A 23,822-nucleotide genomic window follows, 5' to 3' on the forward strand; every position below is an offset into this window, starting at 1 on the left:
AGGGGCAATTGATCTGTCCAAGGTTATAGCACGAATTAGTGGCAGAGCATGACTGAAAGCGGATTCCTGTAATAATGTTCTTTCTACTGCTGCTGTCTGTACATTCATTACATGTTGGGTAAAGTCAGTGTTTTGAGTGTTGGATAGTAAGCCCCTGGAGTACAACCCTCTTTGTGTCATGGGCCTTTTTGGCAGCTTGCTGAAACCTATGCACTTCTCAGAATAACATTTTTAAATACATAAAGCAAAATGGATAGGATTATAAAAGAAATCATCTACATTGAAATACTATTAATGAAATATCAAAAAAAAATAAGTCCATGGACCCCAGAACATTCTAAAGGATAGATCTAAATCTATTTAAAATGTTTGAATGGCTGATTCTTCCATGGAAGTCCTAATTTGACTTTTCCTATGTCTTATGATAAGTTGCATATCTATAGCCCTTTAAGGTTTGTAAAATGCTTTGTACATGTTATCTTGTCTGATCCTCACAAACAACCTTATGACGTAGATGCTCTTATTATCCCCATTTTATAGATAAGAAATCTGATGCTGAGGAAAGTTAAATGACTTTCCCAACATTGCACAGGTAGTACCTAAAGCTAGATTTAAACATATAAATTTCTGATTCCCTAGTCCAATTTTCAATTCACTATGCCACCAAGCTGCTTCACCATGATAGGAAGCTGACCTTTGGTTGAGTAAAAAGCCTTGGATGATCTTACTCAACTGGACAGGTTTCAGGTGCAAGTCCAGCAACGAAATAATTTAACTTGTTGGAGAACAAACATCCCACTTTGTAAAAGCTCATCACCAAATGGATGGCCACCAGGTGATCAAATATTTAAGTCACAGAAAGTCATGGAGACCATCAAGGGAGTAGAGCATTTATAGTCATGAAGAAGCAATGTGGCAATGTGAGAAAAGCATTGGTTTTGGAGTCTTGGGTTCAGATCATGATTTTGATGTTCACTAATCTGACTTTGTGTGAATCACTTAATCTCCATGGGCCTTGTGATGTATAAAAAGTTTGAGAGACATAGTTTTGTGGTAATTAATCATTTTATTAATCATGCTAGCATATAATTAATACAAGGGTCAGTAGCACTTTCAAATGCCAAAGACCCCTCATCAAAATCGCTCGATGCTTATATGTCCTTGGAAGAGTGGGTGTTCCTGAAGTGACAATCAACTCTGATTGCTTAGCAACTAATAAAAGCATGAATATTATAATGAAAGATGAACTTATTCTACTGAAGGTCTGGGGGGCATGATTCTGATCACTCAGTCTTGGTCATATCCATATCACTCCATCTAGGGTAATCTAGACAAAAGGGGGGATCCACTTCTACTCAGACCTGAGTAAAACAAAATGGATCAGAATCCATCAGTTCACCTAAACTAAAATTTCTTTACCTTTTGAACTGATCTGAGTTTTCTAGTTGAATCAGTTTCTGTCAAGATTTCATCTCATTATGAGCCCTGTACTTCAAAGGCTGCCTGAATATCCTACCGGGGCTGATTTCTAAATGAGAAAAGGAAGGGAAAAAAACCTTCATCTTAATTCAATAATTGGCTATTAATATAGAAAGGAAGCCTTCTCACTCTCCTTACCTGCAAAATGAAAAGATTGTTTTCTGAACTCCCTTCTAGCCCTATATCAGTGACCCTAAGGAAATCCCAGACCCTTGATGTATTAAGCTAGGCACTATGCCGAGGTAGGAACTTTGATACAAGGTGGTGCGGATACAGAAGAAAGATTAAACCTTGATGCTCAACTACATCCATTTCCTTTCCTCATTCTAGTTCTTGGACATCTCAGTTAAGTGGACCACACAGGAAACCTTTCCTCCAAAATACCTTCATTATGACCCTGAAACATCTCGTCAGCTGCTGTGTGACCAATGCCCCCCTGGCACTTACCTAAAGCAGCACTGTACCACAAAGAGAAGGACCCAGTGTGAGCCCTGCCCCCATCACTACTACACCAAGAGCTGGCATTTTAACGAGGAGTGTCTATACTGCAGTGGAGTGTGCAAAGAGCTGCAGTATGTGAAACAGGAGTGTAACAGCACTCACAACCGAGTGTGTGAATGTGTGGAAGGACGGTATCTGGAACTGGAGTTTTGTCTAAAGCACTCTAGCTGTCCCCCAGGATTCGGTGTAGTACAAGCAGGTAGGTGGCTGATTTCCATCCCCGGCAAAATTAATTAGTGTTGTACATAGCACAGGAGAGTTGCCAGAGTGAAAGATAAAGAAGCAAACTTGTTCTGATGACATAACAGGATAGCAAACTCCAAAGGAAACGGAAGAAGCTTCCTGGGTTATACCTCTGCCATGGACCATTGCCAAAAAGAGCTGCTCTCTGAGGAATCCAGTGGTACTAAAATGCAATTTAGTGACAAGTCTCAAACGTAGCAAATTGCCCTCTAATGAGAAACATGATGGATTACCCTTTTTCAAAGGAGCCTACTCTGGGTTACACTGTTTATACCTGATAAATACTCCGTTTTTCATTTGGAAGCTGGCTGCTTCAAGCTACAATGCTTTTTGACAAACATCAGAAATGTTAATTGATACCAAGAGAGTAATTATACCAATATTAATGAGGCACCAGAACTGTAACAATGCACAGTTATAATAAATTATGTCAAAAAATGAGAGCCATTTGGGAGCGCATATTTTTATTATTAAAAAGAAAGCCGGCTCTTCCTTTGGCAGGGAATTCAAACATGTGCTGTGTGTCTAAAAAAAGGATAAAGGCTGGAGCGATGTGTCTTCAATAGTTGTATTCTTCATTTTAGATGAAACAAATTGTTAAACCCAAGCATAAATGCTCATCTATAAACAAAATGTTTCCTTTCCTTTATATTTTGAAAAACAGGATGGTGTAATGGTTAGAGCACTGTCCTTGAAGACAGAAAGAGCTAGGTTCATCTGACACACACTGGCTAGGTTCCCCAGGCAAGTTGTGGAACTTCTCGGTGCTCTAGGACAGTGGCGTCAACCTCAAGTAGAAATGGAGACTGTTAAACCATATGTAAAGATTCCTGCAGGCCACATGTTGACATAGAAACCCACATATTAACATTATTCATGTTTTATCGTATTTTAATTTATTTTGTTAAGTATTTCTCAACTATATTTTAATCTACCCTCTAACTCCCCCCATCCCCAACACACACACTTGGGAGTGTTGCTGGTGGCATGGTACTGCTCAGCATTTGATACTTCAGCTCCATGAAATTCTAAGATTATAAGTTGCCATGAAGATGGCAACTTGTATTGATAGATGCAGTTTCCTCACCTGGGAATTCCCTAAATCAATTAAATTCCAGGTTCTGACCTATTTCCTTTACCCTACATTTTGAGAATACAAGTTTGGAACAGATACCATGGAATCCTCAGACAAGCTGCTTTTTTTGCTTGCCACATTTGTAAAATTCCAACATAGCCCATTCATACATACTTGAAAATTTTAAGAATATTTCAAATAATTGTGGTATTTTAGAACTAAATTAGCCTTCAGAGATTATGTAGTCCAACTAAGGACAATAAAATTAAGGGATACCTGCCCAAAATCACATAAATGGTAAGTGAAAATGAGAGGGTCAACCATAATTGGGTGGCCCCAATGGATAGACTGCCAAGCCTGGAGTCAGTAAGTTTTTTAGTTTGGTTTTTTTTTTTTTAGTCATGTCCAATTCTTTGTGACCTCGTTTGGAGTTTTCTTTTCAAAGATACTAGAGTGGTTTGCCATTTCCTTCTCCAGTTCATTTTACAGATGAGGAAACATGAGACAAACAGGGTTAAGTGACTTGCCCAAGGTCACACAGCTAGTAAGTGTCTGTAGCAGAATTTGAACTTATGAAGAGGAGTCTTCCTGACTCCAGGTCTGGTATTCTATCCACTTTACCAACTAGCTGTTCTCAGGAAGACCTCAGTTCAAATTCAGCATCAGGGATGGGTATTGTTATTCCCATTTTATAGATGAACAAATTGAGATTGAGAGAAATTAAGTGATTTACCCAGGGTCAAAAAACTAGTAAGTACTAAGGCAAAATTTGAACTAAGTTCTCCCTGACTCTAGCATCCTATAGAATCACTCTATCAAAATCACAGAATTTCAGAGGTGGAAGGTACTGTGTCAGTAGGTATATAGTTCAACCCATTCCTGAAAAAGAATTCCTTCTGCAATATACATGACATTACTTCATCATCATCATCATCATCATCATCTCTTTCCCTTTTCCTCCATATCTCTCTGCCTTCCCCCCTCCCTGTTTCTCTCTGTCTCTGTCTCTCTGTCTTTTCCTCTGTCTCTGTCTTTCTCTCTATCTCTCTCTTCTCTCTCTCTCTCTCTCTCTCTCTCTCTCTCTCTCTCTCTCTCTCTCTCTCTCTCTCTCTCTTTCTCTCTGCCTCTCTCTTTGTCTCTCTCTGTCTCTGTCTCTCTTCTTTCTCCCTCTCTTCCCTCTCTCTTTCTCTGTCTCTATCTCTCTCTCTCCAAAGTGAGGTCTAAAATTAGTTTCCTGGGAACACTTGACAATTAAGGGAGAAATTCTGTTGACCCAACCATCCCCAACTTGTATTGAACATAGAATTTTTTAAAAAAAATTAATCTAGACTGCAGCAGAAATGAATGCTTTAGATTTGAGTGAAGAAATTTATAGAATAATGAAGCTTGGAAGAAGGGACCTCCTTGAAGGAAGCATGAAACCATGTTTGCAAAGAGAAATGTCAAGCCAGAATTCTCAGGACAAAGGCAGCCATTCTCCTTGGCCCACCACAGAAGGCCTCATTTACTTCTGTCTCACCCCCTCCCACTTTCCATGAACACACAGGCTGTCCTCTCAACTGGAAAATGTAAACATAAGCAGAAGGAAGGATATGGGATTTCTGTTTCTAAAACATTAATCTTCCCCCATCCCCGCTCCCTTTCTATGAAATGCCTCTGTACCTTGTTTTCTTCTCCTGTCTCTACCGTACCTCTAAGCTACGTGGAATTTCTTATACCAGAATGGTGGCCTCCTCCAACTGCATTGCAGGCACATTCTAGTGATGCTAAGGATTACACTATGTATTTCTGCTCAAATGAGGTTAGGAAGCAGGGTCAACTACTTAGATTTATACCAAAATTGGAAGCTCTTTCCACAAATTCCACCAACAGCTCTTTCAACCAATGTTCTATAGCTCAGTCGTTTATTCCTAGAGAGTTATCTGAGACACACAGAGAGCTTAAGTCATGTTCCCAGAATCACAAACCTAGTAGGTATCACAGCCAGGATTTTTGGCATCCCTGACCCCTCAGGTCATGGGCCACCTCTACCAGGAAGCCTTTCCTGATTCCTTTGAGTTTTCATGATTTCTCCCACTTTCTCAAATTAGCATGTATATACTCACCTGTTTGGGCCAGCTAGGAGGTACAGTGGTTAAACTGCCCTGCCTAGAGTCAGGAAGACTTGTCCTTCCAAGTTCAAATCCAGCCTCAGACACTTACTAGGTGTGCGACCCTAAGCAAGTCAATGAACCCTGTCTGCCTCAGTTCCTCATTTGTAAAATGAGCTGGGGAAAGAAATGGAAAGCCACTACAGTATCTTTGCCACAAAACAAAAACAAAAAGCAAGAAAACAAATGGGGCCAAGAAGAGTTGAAAATGACTGGAAAAAACTTATTTGTTTACATATAACTCAATAGAATGTGAGCTCCTTAAGGACTGAAACAGTTTTTCTTTTCTTTTTTTTTCTATCTCCACCTCTACCCGGGGATGGGGAACCTGTGGCCTCAAGGCCACATGTAGCCTTCTAGGTCCTTGGAGTTAGGGGTTTTGACTGAGTCCAAGTTTTACAGAACAAATCCTTTTATTCAGGGGATTTGTTCTGTGAAGTTCGGATTCAGTCAAAGAGCCTCACTTGAGGACCTAGAGGGCCACATGTAACCTCAAGGTCTCAGACCCACCACTCCCTAGCATACTTAATAAATGACTGTCAGATTGATTGGATTCCTTATTCTAAGACATTGCCATCCTGTTCAAAATAGTATAATAATGTCTATAATGAAAATATATTGGAGATTTCTTCAGTGAAATTATAGTCCTTTGATAGTCTAATCACTAGGCCACACTAACTCTGTTTTTCTAGGCTTAAAATGAAACAAATAAAATGATCATTAAAATAAATTTCTCCATTGCTTGGTACTCATATGTCTTAGAAGAGATATTGAATGAAGAACATGAGGGTATTAGGAAGTTGCTACTCTATCTTTGTCCAAGTCATTAAATACCCATTAGTTGCAAAGGATAAAAGACAACATGGGTTACCAAATAGGAAGCTAGGCTTGGAGTCAGGAAGGCCTGGGTTCAGCTCCTGCCTCTGATGCTTGACTGTGTGACTATAGGCAAGTCTCTCAGTCTTCCTGTGTCCTCCAGGCAGCTTTCAAATGCTATGAATTAGGGAGCTAGTATTGTAATACCTTGGCAAAATAAAAGTTCCTCATGCAAAGTCCCCCATACTGAAGAAAGCATAGGTCTAGTAAAAAAAAAAAAAGAAAAAAAGTCAGATCAGTAGATAGATAGATAGATAGATCATACATACATACATATGGAACAGGTTATAAATAGGACTGTCTGGATGGCTAGGTGGCACAGTGAGTAGAGCACCAGCCTTGGAGCCAGGAGGACCTGAGTTCAAATCAGGCCCCAGACACAACACTTACTAGCCATGTGACCTTGGGCAAGTCACTTAATCCCTATTGCCCTGCCTTCCTCCCTCCAAAAAGCAATCTTAAAAATACATAAATAAATAGGATTGTCTATGTGAGAGCTGACGATTTCCTCTCTCTTAGATGAACAATAATAGCTAATAATAATAGTTAACATTTTTATAGTATGTACTACATACCAGGCACTGTGATTAACATTTTACAATTTGATCCTCACAACAACCCTAGGATTCAGGTACTATTATTATCCTCATTTTTACAGATGAGGGAACTGAGTCAAAAAGACTTAAGTGACTTGCTTAGGATCACACAGCTAGTATCTGAGGTTGGATTTGAACTCAAGTCCTTCTAACTGCAGGCCCCGAACTCTATACACTGTGTCACCTAGCTGTCTCTAACTGGGAAGAGAATTACACAATTATCCCTATTTACATATTTCTAGCAGTTAGCATTGTATAGCATGCTGTTGTTCAATCCATTTGAATGTTCTATTGTTGTAAATATAATTTAAATACTGCTAACCCACACTAGATGGAGATATTTTCATATGCAAATACACTGTGCAATATGTGACATATCCATGCATAAAAGAGAGTATTGACATTATTTATTTTAATAACATCTTTATTTATTTTAATAGCATCTTTATTTGTTGGCTGGTTCACGTTTTTCCTATTAATGTTTTCTCCAAACATATCAAATCTCTTCCTACAGTGCAGTGAAATGCCCATACAATCATACTTCCTGTAAGTTATAATGACTGTTCTCTCAAACACAACAGCTAAAGCAAAATAGGACATCATCGAACATCTATTATGTTGCTCTATGGCAGGTTTACATTTTGGAAGCAGTTCCATTTCCCTTCCTTTGTTCAGCACTTTATTATATTGTAAAATTTTACTTCTTGAGGTTAGCACATTTATTAGCCAGTGTGTATGCTGATGTACAAGGCAAGAGAGAACATCACAGGGACTGGTTAGAATTTAGAGACATGACATTTAGATTGCATTAATTCCTAGAAATGATAGAACAGCAAACAGAAATTATTTTCCACCAGTCCATGATTTTTCAAGAACAATTGTTTAAAGGACCCAATTGACATCTGTCCTTCCTTGACCATTCTGTCTGTGGTACAAGTGAACACAGAAAGTCAGTCTAAACGATAACGTGGACTACAGCAGTGGGGATGACTTAGTAGAGGACTTTTTAACGGGATTTTCAGAAAACCATACTAATGCCATACCTGCTGTGAGAGTCTTTGATTCTGAAGTGGTAAACTGATTGTTATCTCTCCTGAAGGAACCCCAGAGCGAAATACCATTTGCAAAAGGTGCCCAGATGGATTTTTCTCAAATGAGACTTCCTCTAAAGCACCATGCAGGAAACACACGAATTGCAGTGCCCTTGATCTCCAAATGGCATCAAAAGGAAATGCAACTCATGACAATCTCTGTACTGGAAACACAGAAGCAGCTCAGAAGTGTGGAATAGGTAATTATGTTCTGAAAGCCTTTCTCTGGCATAGTAGCAGCATCTTGCATGATAAGGCTTGACCTAAAACCTCTTCCTTTCTGCCTGTTCAGCCATTTTTCTTCATCTAGTATGGTTTACCACGACTCATTCAATGTCATTCAGAACCTCCCTGCCTCAGTTTACTCAACAGTCATTCCTGAATACTGTTGCTATAGCTATGAGCTTTCACGTCCACATGTACAATGTCATCAGAATACTTCAAAAATTCCTGTCATATCATGGATTCCAATTTCCTGACTTGCATGGTCTTTTTTTCTACCTTCATTTGGTCCCCTGTGTGCCCTAAATTCAGATATTATTCATTGGATGGTGGGAAGAGAAGGAAATAGGTGGGGAGGGAAGGAAGGAAAAGAAGTGCAGAGTGGGCTATCCAAAGAGGAAAAAAAGTTCAATCAGTGGACTATTTTTTAAAGGTAGATCATATTATCACTTTCAACTAACATGTATATTATTGACTAAGGTATAAATTAGGTACTAACAGATGAAATGAGCTCAACTAATAAAAAAGTATAATTCATAATGGATTGTTATAGCCTAAGAGGCTCAGATATCATTAGCATCTAAGTCCCAAGATCCTCTACTTGCTTCAAGTAGTTTACTCAACAGATGTCAGATATACTTCAATTTTTGATGGTTCTCTTTTCTCATTCATGAAGGTGCAGACCATGATCCATTTATATGTTCTCATTCTGTCCAAATCATGCTCATGTAGTCCCCAAAATTCTTCTTCTTCTTTTTTTGCTTTTTGGAGGGAGAAAAGTAGGGCAATTGGGGTTAAGTGACTTGCCCAAGGTCACATGGCTAGTAAGTGTTAAATGTCTGAGGCCAGATTTGAACTTAGCTCCTCCTGACTCCAGGACTGGTGCTCTATTCACTGTGCCACCTAGCTACTCCAGTCCCCAAAATTCTACATGGCAGTCCACCCAATGTGCTTGTGTATTTCTTCATCCTTAACATCACATGGATACCAGTAGAGGGTATGGCTATTAATTGGTTATTCCTTGATCTTGCTACATATCTAAATTAATTTTGAATTAATGAGAGTTTTTTGTTCATCCTTGACTCAAATTCTAGACTTCTAACTACTGTCCCTCACCTAAATTTTTTTTCCCAGGATCACCTCAGACCCTTGGTGCCATGCTTAGAAAGACCATAACCACTATCAAATGTTACATGTTCCCTCTAAAACTCAGCTCTTTCAGAAAACTGAATAGAAGTTGTCTACCGAGAAATAGAATATGGACTCCTATTCAGAACAATAGGCCCTTCTACTTGTCCTCTATCTGACATATATTTTTGTACATAGAACTTGTAGGACTTCGATATGCTTGTTCTAAGTCACGTTGTAATTTCCTTAAGAGTATAGACTCTATTTTGTGTCCTGAATCTAAAGTACCCTGTGGATACTAGATAAGCATTAATTGAATTTAGTTATTTAAATTAAATTAGAGGAATAGTTTGAGGCAAAGATTTAGTCATGTTGATATTATCATTATTCTTCAAAATTAACTGAGTAAGAAAAAAAATATTAAGTGCCCTTAGAAAACTTGGAAATTCGATTCACCTCAGTAAACAATTAAGTGCCCACTCTGTTCAAGAAAATAAGTGAAATAGAATTTGCTCCCAAAGAGTTTACATTCCACTTCTACAGTTCTAACCAGGGTGGCACTATACAAGGAATTTCAGCTAAAAGAATCGGTGTATGCAATGGAATTTGACACAACTGGTCATAGGAAATTAATATTTCTAAAAATCAGTAATTTCCCCAGAATCAGAGTCTAAGATCATTGTTATACTAATTTTCCTCTTTCATCCCATTTAGATGTCACCTTATGTGAGGAGGCATTCTTCAGGTTTGCTGTTCCTACAAAGTTGACTCCTAATTGGCTCAGTGTCCTAGTGGACAGTTTGCCTGGCACCAAGGTGAATGCAGAAACCATAGAAAGGATTAAACGAAGACACAGCTCTCAAGAACAAACATTCCAACTGCTCAAGTTATGGAAGCACCAAAACAAAGACCAGGACATGGTTAAGAAGATTATTCAAGGTATGGTATTCCAAATCAAGACCTAAGCAGGGATACTAGAGAACTACTTTCATTGGGAAGTGAGAAATAATAAACTTCCCTGTTACATATCATGGAACTGATGATCCTCCATCTTGAATCCTTGTTGAGTTCCAAATAATGTGGTCAGTATGCTAATGTAATATGAGGTGCCATTTCTCCCAAAAGGAAACAGATCAACTTGAATGCCTGTTGTTTTCTTCGGAAGCCAAATATAGGTAGATTGTAAGAAAAAGTTTCTTCCACATTTCTGTTTAGGCCCAAATAGATTGCAGAGCCTCCCTCCTATACCTGAAGTTTGACTTCTTACTCTGTTTGTTATTTAGCTAGCAAACAAAAGTCATCTAACCACTATGGACCTCAGTTTCCACTTTAATCAAGGACCCATGTTATATCTATTTGTTAAAGTACCTCACATTTATCAGGCAAAGTTTATTGGCATCCTCTCATTAATCCTCATAAAGCAACCTGTTTTTCAAGAAACGATTTTAAGAATTTATATTGTGAGAATTAATGGGACAATATGTGAAGTTACAATTTCTTCAGTTAAAATCTCAGAGTTCAGTAAAACTATTCTATTAGCTGGAACTCATGACCTCAAGCCGTGGTTGGAATTTGTTGGAATTCCGTCAACAGAATGAAAGCAAAGACTGTTGGAGACAATATGATTATAGAGAAGAACATAGTAGAGATATTGCATGAAGACAACTTAGGTTCACATCCCTTCACAGGTACACAGTGCCTGTGTGACCCTAGGCTGTTGAATACTTAGCATCTCTGGGCCTCAGTTTCCTTATCTGTAAAATGAAAAGAATATAATTAATATTTCTTTTTTTTTTTTTTGCTTTTTGGAGGGGAGGAAGACAGAGCAATTGGGGTTAAGTGACTTGCCCAAGGTAACATGGCTAGTAAGCGTTAAGTGTCTGAGAGGTCGGATTTGAACTCAGGTCCTCCTGACTCCATTGCTATAATTAATGATTCTTAAGGTCCTTTTCTATCAATGATTCTATGAATGGGGTTCTTTTAAAATTAGGTATTTATGAACAGCATAAGAGATTTTTTTAAATGCTCCTAGAGAAATTTTATTTTTCCTTTTTTCGTGCTGGGAAAAACACAATTCCAAAAATACAGTCCCATATCCTTTTTTATAGTCAGTGAACCAAAGGGAAAAGTCAAATTGTATCCAAAGTGAGTTCTAGGCTTTGGGACACATAGAGCAAAAGGGAAGGAAAAGTTTCTAGACCAATGGATATTTGGCATCCATTCTGAAAAGGAAAATTCAGGAAAATGCTTTCCGAATATGCTTTGTCTGTAGATAATTTAGTCGTAACAAATGACCTAACAATAATTTCTTTCTTAGTGTAAAAGTCTCAGACAACACAACAGCTGGTTGCTTTCATTTGTGGCAGATAATATATTTCTTGTGAAGACAGAAGAGGCAGACTAAAAGTTCTTTTCTAAAGGGTAGTTGCCCCCCTAAAACTGGAAAGACAGTGTCCTACTTTAAATAGGGCAGCTTCCCTACCCATCATCATATCATATTTCATCTCTGTAGTATTCTCTTTATGAAGGCCATTTGCTTGTTTATATCTTAGTATGTTTTCAGGGATTATTCTTATTATGGGGATCACATGAGATTATGTATTTATTGAAGACTGACTTGATACCACAGAAATTAATTTTGATTAGAACAGATTAACTATCAGGAGAACTAGAAAACATTAACTTGACCACTCTAGAGCAGTACACTACCCATTGGCCAGGATTGTCATTATTTTTGCCTTGGCTAAATCCATCAAATTTATGGCCAGTGATGATGGAGCTGCTGCATTTGAGGTTTGTTGGGTTTTAGAACTGTTCTGCTTTTCAGAATCGGTTTCTATGAATTGTTGTATTAGTAGATCATTGTTGATGTTATAGAAATAATATGCTACCTCTCCCCAAACTACCCAACATTCAATTAACCCTAAAGAATAGAAATGACTATTGTCTATTGACTTTATTCCATTGTGATTTTACTGTTCTTTTCAGACTAAGGTACTGGTTCCTCTCAATCATGATCATTTTTTATCAACTTATTATTTTTTTATTATTTTTATCTAGTTAAGAAAGGAAAAGAAAGGTTATCCTCAGAACGAAACGATCACATACTGACTTAAGAGACTTTATCAGGGGAATATGAATCCAATAGCATGTCTTTTTGATTCCTAATTTACACAGATATTGACCTCTGCGAAAACAGTGTGGTGAAACACATTGGACGCTGGAACCTCACCCTGGAACAGCTCTGTAGTCTGATGGAAAGCTTACCGGGGAAGAAAGTAGGAAAGGAAGACATTGAAAAAACTATGAAGTTATGCAAATCGACTGATCAGATCCTAAAGCTGCTTAGCCTGTGGAGAATAAAAAATGGCGATCAAGATACTCTGAAAGGTTTGGCACATGGACTGAAACACTTAAAAACATACCATTTCCCCAAAGCAATCCTTCAGAGTCTAAGGAAGACAGTCAAGTTTTTGCACAGTTTTACAATGTACAGATTATACCAGAAGTTATTTCTAGAAATGATAGGGAACCAAGTCCAGTCGGGTAAAATAAGCTGCTTATAACCAGCCATGATCTTTGGGGTAGTGTTCACGCACACAGTGAGATGAGGGAACATGTGAGTAAGCTATTCCTCAGTCTTCAGTGAGGGTGGGAGGGTGGGGATGCATTCTGTTGTTTTGGGCCCACATGTGGTAAATAAGTGACTACCCTGGTGATGTTTAAGAGACAGTATACCCCCAGAGTTCAATACACCCCAACCTTGGATCTGGTTCAATACCTACTGACTCTGTTTCCCCCTTTACCGCTAAAAGTAACTCAACTGGAAACAATAACCCAGATAGAAAATGTTTTTACTTCATCATGACTTACTATGTATGGGAATGTGTAACTGGGAGAACTTGGAGTTTTCAGCAGTCCTGGATGCTTTTATTCAAAGGCCATTTTATGTAAAAGCTCCAAACATGCTGATAACACTAATGCAGTATTTGCTATTTATATTCATTCAGATAGGAGGTTTGTACATATTTATCATTTCAAATGGAAATTGTATAAGACTTAATTTTAGAAAGAGAAATTTATATTCTGTTTATTAATATGACAAATGAAAGTGATAAAGTATATATTTTTTTCGATGGAGACTATGTAGCATTTCCTAATAGGTCCTGCCATTCTCCCTCCATGGAGTGTTGTTTATAATGTAATTTTCAACGTATAAGCTATAATATCTATGGATAAGAAAATGTATAATTTAGCTGAGTTTTTAATGTGGGGGAAAATGTGTGATATGTAAATTATCTGCTCTGAGAAAGTGAATGTATCTTATTTAAAAGATTTTATGATTTTACTTTATAAATCTTACCATTAAATTTTTTTTGGTGGACTTTTCAGTGTTTGACTTTTTACCGTTTCTGCCTATAAAGGGGAGCTTGCGACTTGTGCTCCCTCTCCTTTCCCTGATCCACATATCTTGCCTTCTGTTGATTAAGAGCCCAGAGCCCAGAGTGATCAAAGTATTAATAACAGCCTATAATTTCAGCAGGACATATAAGATATGGCTAATCCAAGAGAACTGCAAATATTGGGAGATGGCAAAAACTTTTACTCACAAAACAAGCAAAGATGAGATGAGAGTGCTCAGAACCTAGAAGGCAAGAGTGCCAGGATGGAAATTAAATTCTGAGGTTCATAAGCAGATGGATAGGGCCTCAACTCAAAAGCTATCTCTCTCCTTACTTATCTTTCTGTTTCCTCCTGGAACTCCTATTATATCAAAATAAATGACAAAATGATCAACCAGAAAGATCCTTAGAGAATATCAGATCATGAGGCAGCAAGGTGGCACAGTGAATAGAGCACCGACCCTGGAGTCAGGAGGAACTGAGTTCAAATCCAGCTTCAGACACTTGACACATTTACTAGCTGTGTGACCTTGGACAAGTCACTTAAACCCAATTGCCTTGCCTTCCCCCCTCCAAATAACAAGAGAATACCAGATCAGAATTCCCCTTCTCTCCCCATGCAAAATACATTCATAGACACAGACATACACACCCACAGGATGAAACTGAGGTTCCAAAAGGAAGTTCGTAGAGGTTGAATAGCTAAGAAATTATAAACCTATGAATCAAACCCATGTCGAAAATGCCAAACTCAATGACTTTTTGACTGTACTACATTGCATTAGATTTGAAGTGCTAAATTAAGTTGGAAGGTATTGCGTTAGTTCTCAATTTCTAGAGCCAATTAGGCTTGTCTCCTTAATATTCCTTCTTCAGCAGCTCCACCAAGGGAAATAAGAGGACTTGAAAACTAATTCAATCCAATTTTTAAAAATTATTTATTCAGCAGCTCTAGCAAAATACTTTGTTTCAGTTGAGCAAATGTCCAAGTTCTACTCTTCCATCCCAATGATCTCATTTCTATTTAGTGACTAGAGTGATTTCCTAAAGTGCAGGTCCGATCATGTTACTCCCCTACTCAATAAACTCCAATGGTTTTGTACAGCATCCAAGAGAAAAAAAATTAAATAATGCTTTATTTAGCATTTAAAATCTTTTATAACCTAGGCTCCCTTTACCTTTCCAATCTTCTTATACCTTTTCAACACATTCTCTTCATTCCAGTGACTCTGGTCATTATCATCTGAAAGGATCAAAAAGGTCTGGTCATTATCAGCTGAAAGGATCAAGAAAGGTCTTATGTCCAACATGGAACTTAAACTGAATCTTGAAGGAAAACAGAGATTTCTGTTAGAAGTGGTAGAAAAAGGAGGAAATTGAGTTTTCAGGTTTTATAATAAAATAATTGAGAATATTTCTCACCAATCAACAAAAACACAGTGATATCCCCATTTACATTAATTATACTTTATGCCTCTCCCTGAGACAATTTCCATTTGCCAAGTTATTAAAATTAACACTTTTTTTTTCTCAGAAACCATTGTCAAACATCTCCAATGTTTGTTAGAAAATCAACCCTGATAAACATACTGGAAGTGCCAAAAAATGAAGTACTTTGTTTCTTCTTCAGTGATGCGTCAGTCCTCTGCAGCCAAGACATTGATGATAGGTGGACAGCGAAGATTGAGTACCCTACTTGAATCCTCATACTTGCAGGAGATAGGAAACAAGGCCTCCAGCTCATTGGGGCACCCACAGTGGCCAGTTTGGGGAAAGACACGGACAAGTCTCACAGGATGGGCAAACGTATATACATTTCGATCTATATGCTACTGGAGAAAAATTCCAGATCCATGAGATCACAGATCCAATTGAATATTTGCAGAAAGAAAACTGCTCAAATGTAAAAAGACTAAGATTAGAACTATAATTATCTGCTGCCTCACCATCCACAGTACTATTGGTTTCTCAGAATCCATACATTTACAATGATTGTTTTATTCCATATTTGCAGTCAATATGCTTTATTTTCCTAGAGTATTAGAGTGGGAAGGGACTTTTGAGGTCACCTTTTCCAATTCCTATGTAGAGCATGAATGTCTTCTGTAATATTCCTGACAATTGGATGCATCCCCTCTCTGCTCCAGGGACATGGAGAGAGCACAACCTCTTCTGCCAGCCAATTACAATTTTAGACAGCTTTAATTGTTACAAAATTCTTCCTGGTATTGAGCTAATTTCTTTTACTCCTGTAAGATTTACTTTTTGGCCTTAGTTCTGGCTATTGGAACCAAGGAAAACCAGACTAATCTTTCCTTCGTCTGACAATCAGACATAACTATCATGTGCCTCCTAAACCAGGGATTCGATCTGAGACCTTTGGTTTTGGTTTTTACATTTTGATAAGTTTATTCCATTATATTTGGTATCTTTTATAATCCAATGCTTTTTATTTTATGAATTTAAAAGCATTATTCTGAGAAGGGCTTCATTGACTTCACCAGACTGCCAAAGGGATCCATGATTCAAAAATGGTTAAGAATTCCTAACCTAAGTAAAGCCTCTCTTCTGCAGGGTAAGAACTCTACTACTAGGGGCGGCCAGGTGGCTCAGCGAGTAAGAGCACCGGCTCCAGTGTTGGGACGACCTGGAGATCGAATCCCGGGCTCAGACGCTCAGCACCACACCCAGAAATACCTGGCCGTGTAACCTTGAGCAAGTTACTTAACCCCGATTGCTTAATAAAAAAAAAAAAAAAAAGAACTCTACTAGCTTAACAGCTCAAATTCTTTCACCATCCTCCTTGTCCTTTTATAAACATGCTTAGGGATGTGTTTCAAGTGTGATGCTCAGACCCCATACTCATCTAGTCATCTAAATAGGGCTTTCAAAGAATACTATAGAATTATTATCATCTCCCTCAGGTAGGGAAAAAATTAACCATCCTCAATTTCAAGATGTTCATAGTCTAATGGGGGAGAAAACAATCTGGTCTCAGACATGTATTAGCTGTGCGACCATGGTCATCATTTAATCCTATTTGCCTCAGTTTCCTCTTCTGTAAAAGAAATGATAAACCACTACAGTATTTTTGCCAAGAAAACCCTAAATGGGGTCCCAAAACATCAAGCACAACTGAAACAACTGAATAAAAACATATGCAAACAGGATATTTACAGACTAAATCGTATATAATCTCAGAGGGAAGGCACCAACATTATGGAGGACTAGGAAAGGTTTCTTGCACAATGTGCAATGTTGTAACTTTTGCATTTTTGTTATTTTAATTTTATTTTTACTGATATCTCTTGTTTTTATGTCATAGTCATTTCTAAGTATAACAATAACCCTCATCTACCCAAACTTTGTAAGAATATTTTTAAAAACAAAACCCAGATCCTAGGTATAACATTAAAAGTCACAGTAGATAGTCCTATAAATAAAAAAGTCCCACAAGAAAAGTCCCATAGTCATGTTTGACCGTCTTCTTAGAGTGATACCAGAGTGATGGACAAACCCCATGCAGCTGATCTGAATAAACTCTGGGCATACTCATTGATCTAGTGAGTCTCCTACCAGGTCTATTCCTGAAAGAAACCAAAAAATAAGAAAAAGCCCTATTTGTACATCTCTTTTGAATTGGCAATTAACTGAAAACAAAGGAAAACCTGAGTTCAAATCTGCTACATTAGCACTAACTGTGTGACCTTGGGTAAGTAATTTAACCTCTACTTACCTCAGTTTCCTCATCCATAAAGTGGTGCTAATACTAGCAACTACCTTCCAGGGATATTTTGAGGATCAAGTGCCTGGTTCATAGTGTTATTTATTTTTATTACTTAAAAATTCTGGTCAATACAATGATTAACTATGATTTCAAAGAACCAATAATAAAGAATTGTACCTCACCTCAGTTCCTAAAAGTACTGATGTACTAAATGTGATGAATGAAATCTACATTTTTGGACATGGCCAACATGGAAATCTGTTTTTGCTTGACATGCATATTTGTAAAATTCATCTGCAGGAACAAAAGGTCAAGAATATCAAGAGAAGCAATATTTTTTAACTGGCAAGAACTGTAAATGTTGTTAAAATGGTTTTGCGTTTTGGTTTTCTTTTTTTATAGAGGGAGGTAAAAAGGAGAAAAAAATAAAGGCTTGGTAATTGAAAAAAAAATTAAGTTGAAAAACACCAAACTAATTGAGTCAGTGATATCAGAGATTGACAAGAAATCTAATTAATTTATTAATTTCCTTTCATTATTTCTATTCATTGAATTCACAAAATACTTATTGAACATTTGAATATTGAATTTGATGTTCAAGGTCATGTGATCTTCCCAGTTCAACAAAAGAAAAAGGATTCTCCTGTGAACATTAGTCACATTAAAATAATGACCTAAAAATCAGTGCAGATATAAAATCTCACGGTTATTGGTCTGGAGGTGCTAACACTTCATCCCAAGTCAGTTTTCTCAAAGACTGACTTCAGAGTTTGGCTCTGAATGGTAATTTATCCATCTGGAATGAGGTATAAACAAGGCCAAGGGAGGAAACATTTCATGATCCATTAATTATGGGAAAATAGGATCATTTACATTAGCATTTCTGACAACAAATCACTAAAGAGAAATGTTAAGCCCTAAGGAAATTAATATTTCTACATAATATGCGGTCATGATACGTTCAGTGCCCCACCCCAGGAACATCCACATATAGGCATCATCAGTCAAGAAAAAGGCTAGAAATCCTAGTCATTGTAAAGAATAGGGGAAATCACTGAGTGATTTTTACTGACGGTGAGATGTTTGCATTTCCCCTGTAGTTAAGTGACTATGATCTGTGTTATAAGTATGAACTGATTTTTTTCCAACAGAGAGAAGGTAAAAGGGCTCAAATAACTGCTCTTTATATTCCAGATTGTTAAGGAGAATTCAAGAGCCTTCACACAACAGTGTTGAGTTAACTTCTCCTTTTCCAGGAACAGGGGTACAAGACAGGGCCCAAGTTTTCCCAGCAATGATAAGAGAACCTCTTCATTTAAACAAAGAACTCTTAAAATAAGCAAATCTATGAATATTTGTTCCATGTATTAAATGCTTCAGGTAGCTAAAGGAAAAACAAGGGACATCTCAATGGAGAAAAAAAATGGAAATCTGAGGTAGAGGAGAGGAAATGACCCTTGTGAGGACAGTGGAGCAAGACTTTACATAAGCGAGAAAGAGCAAGAAAAAGGACACCTAGATATGCAATTAGTGTTTAAAGCAAATTTGGGGGGTGGCTACATGGGGCGGTGAATAGAGCACTGGCCTTGGAGTCAGGAGGACCTGAGTTCCAATTTGGCCTCAGACACTTAACACTTACTAGCTGTGTGACCTTGGGCAAGTTACTTAACCCCAATTGTCCCTCCAAAAAGCAAAAAAAGGGGGGGACTTTTTTTTAAAGAAAAAGTTAACCTGAGGAAGAAGAAGCTGCTTGTCCTCCCAAGACTACTGTACTAGAGCCACAGAAGCTATTCATAAGAGCTCATCCATTAAGAGGCAGAGTATGTGGAGAAGAGTTGTGGTCTTTGGTGATTCCCTGCTCAAGTTTACTGAGGCAGCAATTTATCAACCTGATAACAACAGAAATATCTATTGTCCTCTTTGCAGTTGCATCCCTCCAAGATGTGACAGATAGCCTTATACAATATATCAGAATGGACAACTACATACTCTTAATGATACATGTGGGCACAAATGACATTACCAGAAGAGGCCTAAAAACTGATACCAATGATTACAAAGTCTTGGTTATGCAACTGTAAATTATAGGGGACCAGGTTGTACTTTCCTCACTCTTGCCCATCGAAGGCAAGGGATGTCTTTTCTTAGAGGATAAAAATTAATTAAGGAAGTAAATATCTAACTAAGACTGTGGTATCTGAGAATGGGATTTGAATTTCCAATCATGGCTTAGGGCATAGAGTTCCTGAATCTTGGCCAGAGAAGGAGCACACTTAACAAAGGTTAATATGAATGTGTTTGCCAGATATCTTGTGAATCTAATGAAAGGAACTACAAAACTAAACCAAAAAAATGGAGAATTGAAACTACCTGTATCTTCTGTATATTCTTGCAGTTAGATACCATAGGAGGTAGCCTCAAAGAAGAAATAAGAGTAGCATTGAGACACCTAGAAATTCACAGACATCAAAATCGAAGAAAGAAACCATTAGCAAAACCCAGGACCCCATGTGTCAATGCATAAATGTTCAAAGTTTAGACAAGAACCCAGAGAAAACAAAAGGCGTGTGGGTGGGTTGTGAAAGGAAACTTGACTTCGTAGGTGTTACTGAAAATTGGTAGGTTGAAACAGATGGCTGGACCATGACTTTTGATGGGTATATCTTATTTATTCAAAATAAATAGAATAGGTAAAATAGGTGAGATTGAAGAATTATTATCATAGAATATTAACAAGGTATATGAGAAAATCTAAGAAACAAGAGTGGGGAGTATGGAAAATATTTGGGTGAAAGTCAAAAGAGGCTTTGAACTTCTTGAGCAAAGTGTAATTTATAGTTTTGTTGAGAAATGACCCACTGAGTCAAAAAGCATTTATTAAGCACCTATTATGTACTAAGTAGTGGGGATACAAAGACTACTGGGGGGGAGGGGAGACAATATGCAATTAACTATAAACATGCAAAATGTTTTCCACATTAAATGGGAAGTAAAGCCAGAGGAAAGGCATTAGAAAAGCAGGGAAACTAATAAGCAAAGCTGACAAGGGGAAGTTTTACATACATAAGGAAAAACTAATCATGGAGATGGAGGAATGGGGTATTGGTTTCAAGTAGCATCAGGAAGGCAGGTGTAACTGGATAATGGAGAGGAATAAAGTGTAAGAGGACTGGAAGGGCTAAGAAAGGACACATTTGGAAAGGGCTTTAAATGCAAACAAAGGGTTTTATTTGATCCTGGAGGCAATAGGGAGCAATGGAATTTGTTGAGTATGTGGTTGACATGGTCAGACCTGACCTTTCCAAAGTCGCTTTGGAAGTTAAGTGATGGATAGATTGGAATGAAGAGAGACAAGTGCTATGATAACAATTCTTCAATCCAACCACTTAGCCTTGGCATGACTCTGTAAAAGAAATGCTATTTACTCGGCCAAGGAAGCTACATATCTCTCCTTTACCAGGAACTATTAAATAAAAAGCGTATTTTGCTACTTAAATGCCCATAACTGGCCTCCTCTGACCTGGCATAATCTTGGCCAGTGTGGAGGGTGGAATATTTTCTATTATTCAAGAGCCTTCATACAACAGTGTTGAGTTCGCTTCTCCCTTTCCAGGAAGAGGGGTACAAGACAGGGCCTAAGTTTTCCCAGCAATCATAAAGGAGCCTCTTCATTTAAAGGAAGAACCCTTAAAATAGGCAAATCTATGAATATTTGTTCCATGTATAAATGCTTCAGGCAGCCAGTGGTTTTCCCTCTAATGCTATCCTTTTTCTAATTTTCCTTCAATATGATTACATCAAAGACAGGAATGACTCTCAATGGAAAATTTTACCTGCTGCTTGTGGGGCCTGAATAAGGCCTTCCTCTAGTCAAGAGGAAATCAGTCCTGTCATGCCCAGAGAAGTTTGATCTTGCTGTGCCATTAGGCATACCCAGTCTGGAGAGAAGCCAATAAGTTGTAGGACTTAATGTAGACCACAAATGAAGCAAACTCAGCTACAGCTAGAAGGATGCATTTCTTCCTCCAACCCTGGTTTTGCATCTGAGGCCAGGGGCAGAAAAGTGAAGTCATTTGAAACTGAGAGGAGGGTGTGACCACTGCTATATTCTTTCTCAATATGTGGAAAATACTCTCTGATGATCAAACCCATATTTTTGGAGGTGGAAATGTCATTCTGCAGAAAATGAAAGCTGACATATCCAGGAAAGAACGAGGAGAAGGAAAGGAGACTCGCCCTGGAAAGACGTCCTGGGGCATTACACATATTCCAGTGTTTGCATGTCTTTTCTGAAGGTCCCACAGGCTAACAGTGAAGTGAGTCAAAGGATGGTTAAACAGGAAGACAAATGGGCAATAAGGCTGCATTGGAGAAGATACTAAATAATTGATCTTCTGTATTTTTCACTTCATCAGATTTAGTTAAGGCAAGGACAGTACCACTGTATTTCACATGCAGCACATAAGTATTCTCAGAGAGCAGATGGCACACATTTTCTCAGGTATATTTGCGATCATTTGAAGTGAATTTTTCATTCAGTGCCAACTGTTTCGCCTATTGGGAAAGCTGAGAATGTGATATCTGCCTGCAAAAGGTATGGGACAATTGGAGAAGCTGGTAGATTGGCTTTTGTTCATGGCTCAGCCCCTAACTTTCTGTCACCTTGGACAAATCCAAGTCATTCGGCCTTATTCTAGACTGGAGGCCCCATTCAAACAACAGAGTAAATGCGTGCACACGTGTAGCAGCCCACTTGGACGCCTGTCACCAAGCAAGGGAGAGGACTTGAGCAGGTTGTCATTTCAAGAGCTAGTAAAAATAGTTGTAAATGTTTTCTTCATCATGAAATAGTGGAGAAAACCACCTTCTCCAGTGAGCCACACTTCAGGTCAGGCTTTGACCATGTCTAGGAGATCAGGAGGGCATACTGAATGTAACACTGGATAATGATTAATCCTTCATCTCTTGAGAATACAGATTTTATCATGTCATTCCCCTGCTCAAAAGGCTAAGTTGCCTATAGCATCAAGTCCAAACTTCTCTGCTTGGCTTATAAGGCATCCCAAATGTTGTTACCACCCCTACACACCACCTTGTCTCCTCCACTATCCCCTATGAACTTTTTGTAACAATTGGTACAGTCCTTTCTTTTTTTTGGGGGGGGGGCTTTTTGGAGGCGGGAAGGTAGGGCAATTGGGATTAAGTGACTTCCCCAAGGTCACACGGCAGTCTCCATCCTTTCTTGTTCCCTTCCCCACAAGCTTTCCCTCCCATCTATTCTCCTCTTATCTATAGTCTACCCTAGATATTGACATATCTTTTTTTCCATGGCACTTCCCCTATAAATCCCAGTCAACATTTCTTACTTCTGTTGCTCTCATTATGCTTTACCATTTCTATTTGTTACATGATCTTATTTTCTTGGAAGGAACACCAATGAATAGTTTCAACACTCCATTTCTTCTCTTGGGATAGCAAAATAATTCTAGGAAAGCCCACAGCACATTTTGTAAATGATTTGTTATGAACTTATGAGAGGATATTGCCAAAAGGTCATACAGAATGGACAGGCATAGATTGTGATATACATCTTTAGAGGAAATATCACCATGGATGAATATTGCTCTAAATTTAATATATATTTAATTTAATATACATTCCCCACCCACTAAAAGTGGTTGTTTCTCAAGGTTCTAACCTGGACCTTTTTCTATGCCTTTTCAATTGGTGATATTATGCACTCCCATGAACTCACTTATTATCTTTAAGCAGATAAACTCTAAATCCATATATAAGAAGCTCCAATCTCTCTTCTTAATTCCAGTTTTGCATTTCCAATTGCTGGCTGGACATCTCCACTTGACTATCTCATTAATAGATCAAACTCAACGCGTCAAAAATGAGCCTCATCATTGCCCCTAAACCTTTTCCTTCTCTCTCCAAATGAGGATATGATTATATTTCCAGTCACCAGGTTTGTAACCTGAGTCATACTGTTCTTTCTCCTTCTTGTATGTATGGCCCATGGTCTAAAAAATGTATGCTCCTGTAGACAGGGACTGTGTTTTGTTTCTTTTTTTTCCCCTCTTCTATTGTGTATCTGCCTTAGTCAAGGACACACAAATGATTCAAAGTTTGAATCTTTGTTCCTTCATGAAGGACTTCTGCCTTGACTGACCGATTAATCCAGGGAGCAATAGATTAAGTAGGAGTGAGTAAGGGAGAAAAGGAATAACATACAGATGGGCTCAATAAGATTGTTTACCAAAAAAAATTGTGGGCTTCTGTGTTTTGAAGACCTTACATTTCAATTCAAATTCTTCCTTCCAGA

The 23,822-nt window shown here is 38.1% G+C and overlaps 1 protein-coding gene and 1 long non-coding RNA gene across 2 annotated transcripts in view; one reads left to right on the forward strand and one right to left on the reverse strand.

The window, feature by feature from the left end:
* TNFRSF11B (TNF receptor superfamily member 11b) overlaps positions 1-13,745 on the forward strand; it is a 50,377-nt gene extending 36,632 nt beyond the window's left edge. The window contains 4 exon segments of the mRNA XM_069081349.1: positions 1,810-2,179; positions 8,020-8,211; positions 10,076-10,300; positions 12,539-13,745. Coding sequence (XP_068937450.1) covers positions 1,810-2,179; positions 8,020-8,211; positions 10,076-10,300; positions 12,539-12,927 — 1,176 coding nt within the window. The 3' untranslated portion in view covers positions 12,928-13,745.
* On the reverse strand, positions 10,307-21,731 carry LOC138156125 (uncharacterized). The gene is made up of 3 exons (XR_011167075.1): positions 21,325-21,731; positions 14,943-15,007; positions 10,307-11,115 (listed from the first exon to the last, which is right to left on the reverse strand). It is a non-coding gene; the product is annotated as an uncharacterized lncRNA (long non-coding RNA).
* Between the last annotated feature and the right edge of the window lie 2,091 nt (positions 21,732-23,822).

Source organism: Petaurus breviceps, unplaced genomic scaffold (assembly GCF_028583685.1).
Source record: "Petaurus breviceps papuanus isolate PSGF00001 unplaced genomic scaffold, PetGlider_PUasm1.0 98, whole genome shotgun sequence".
Lineage (NCBI taxonomy): Eukaryota > Metazoa > Chordata > Mammalia > Diprotodontia > Petauridae > Petaurus > Petaurus breviceps.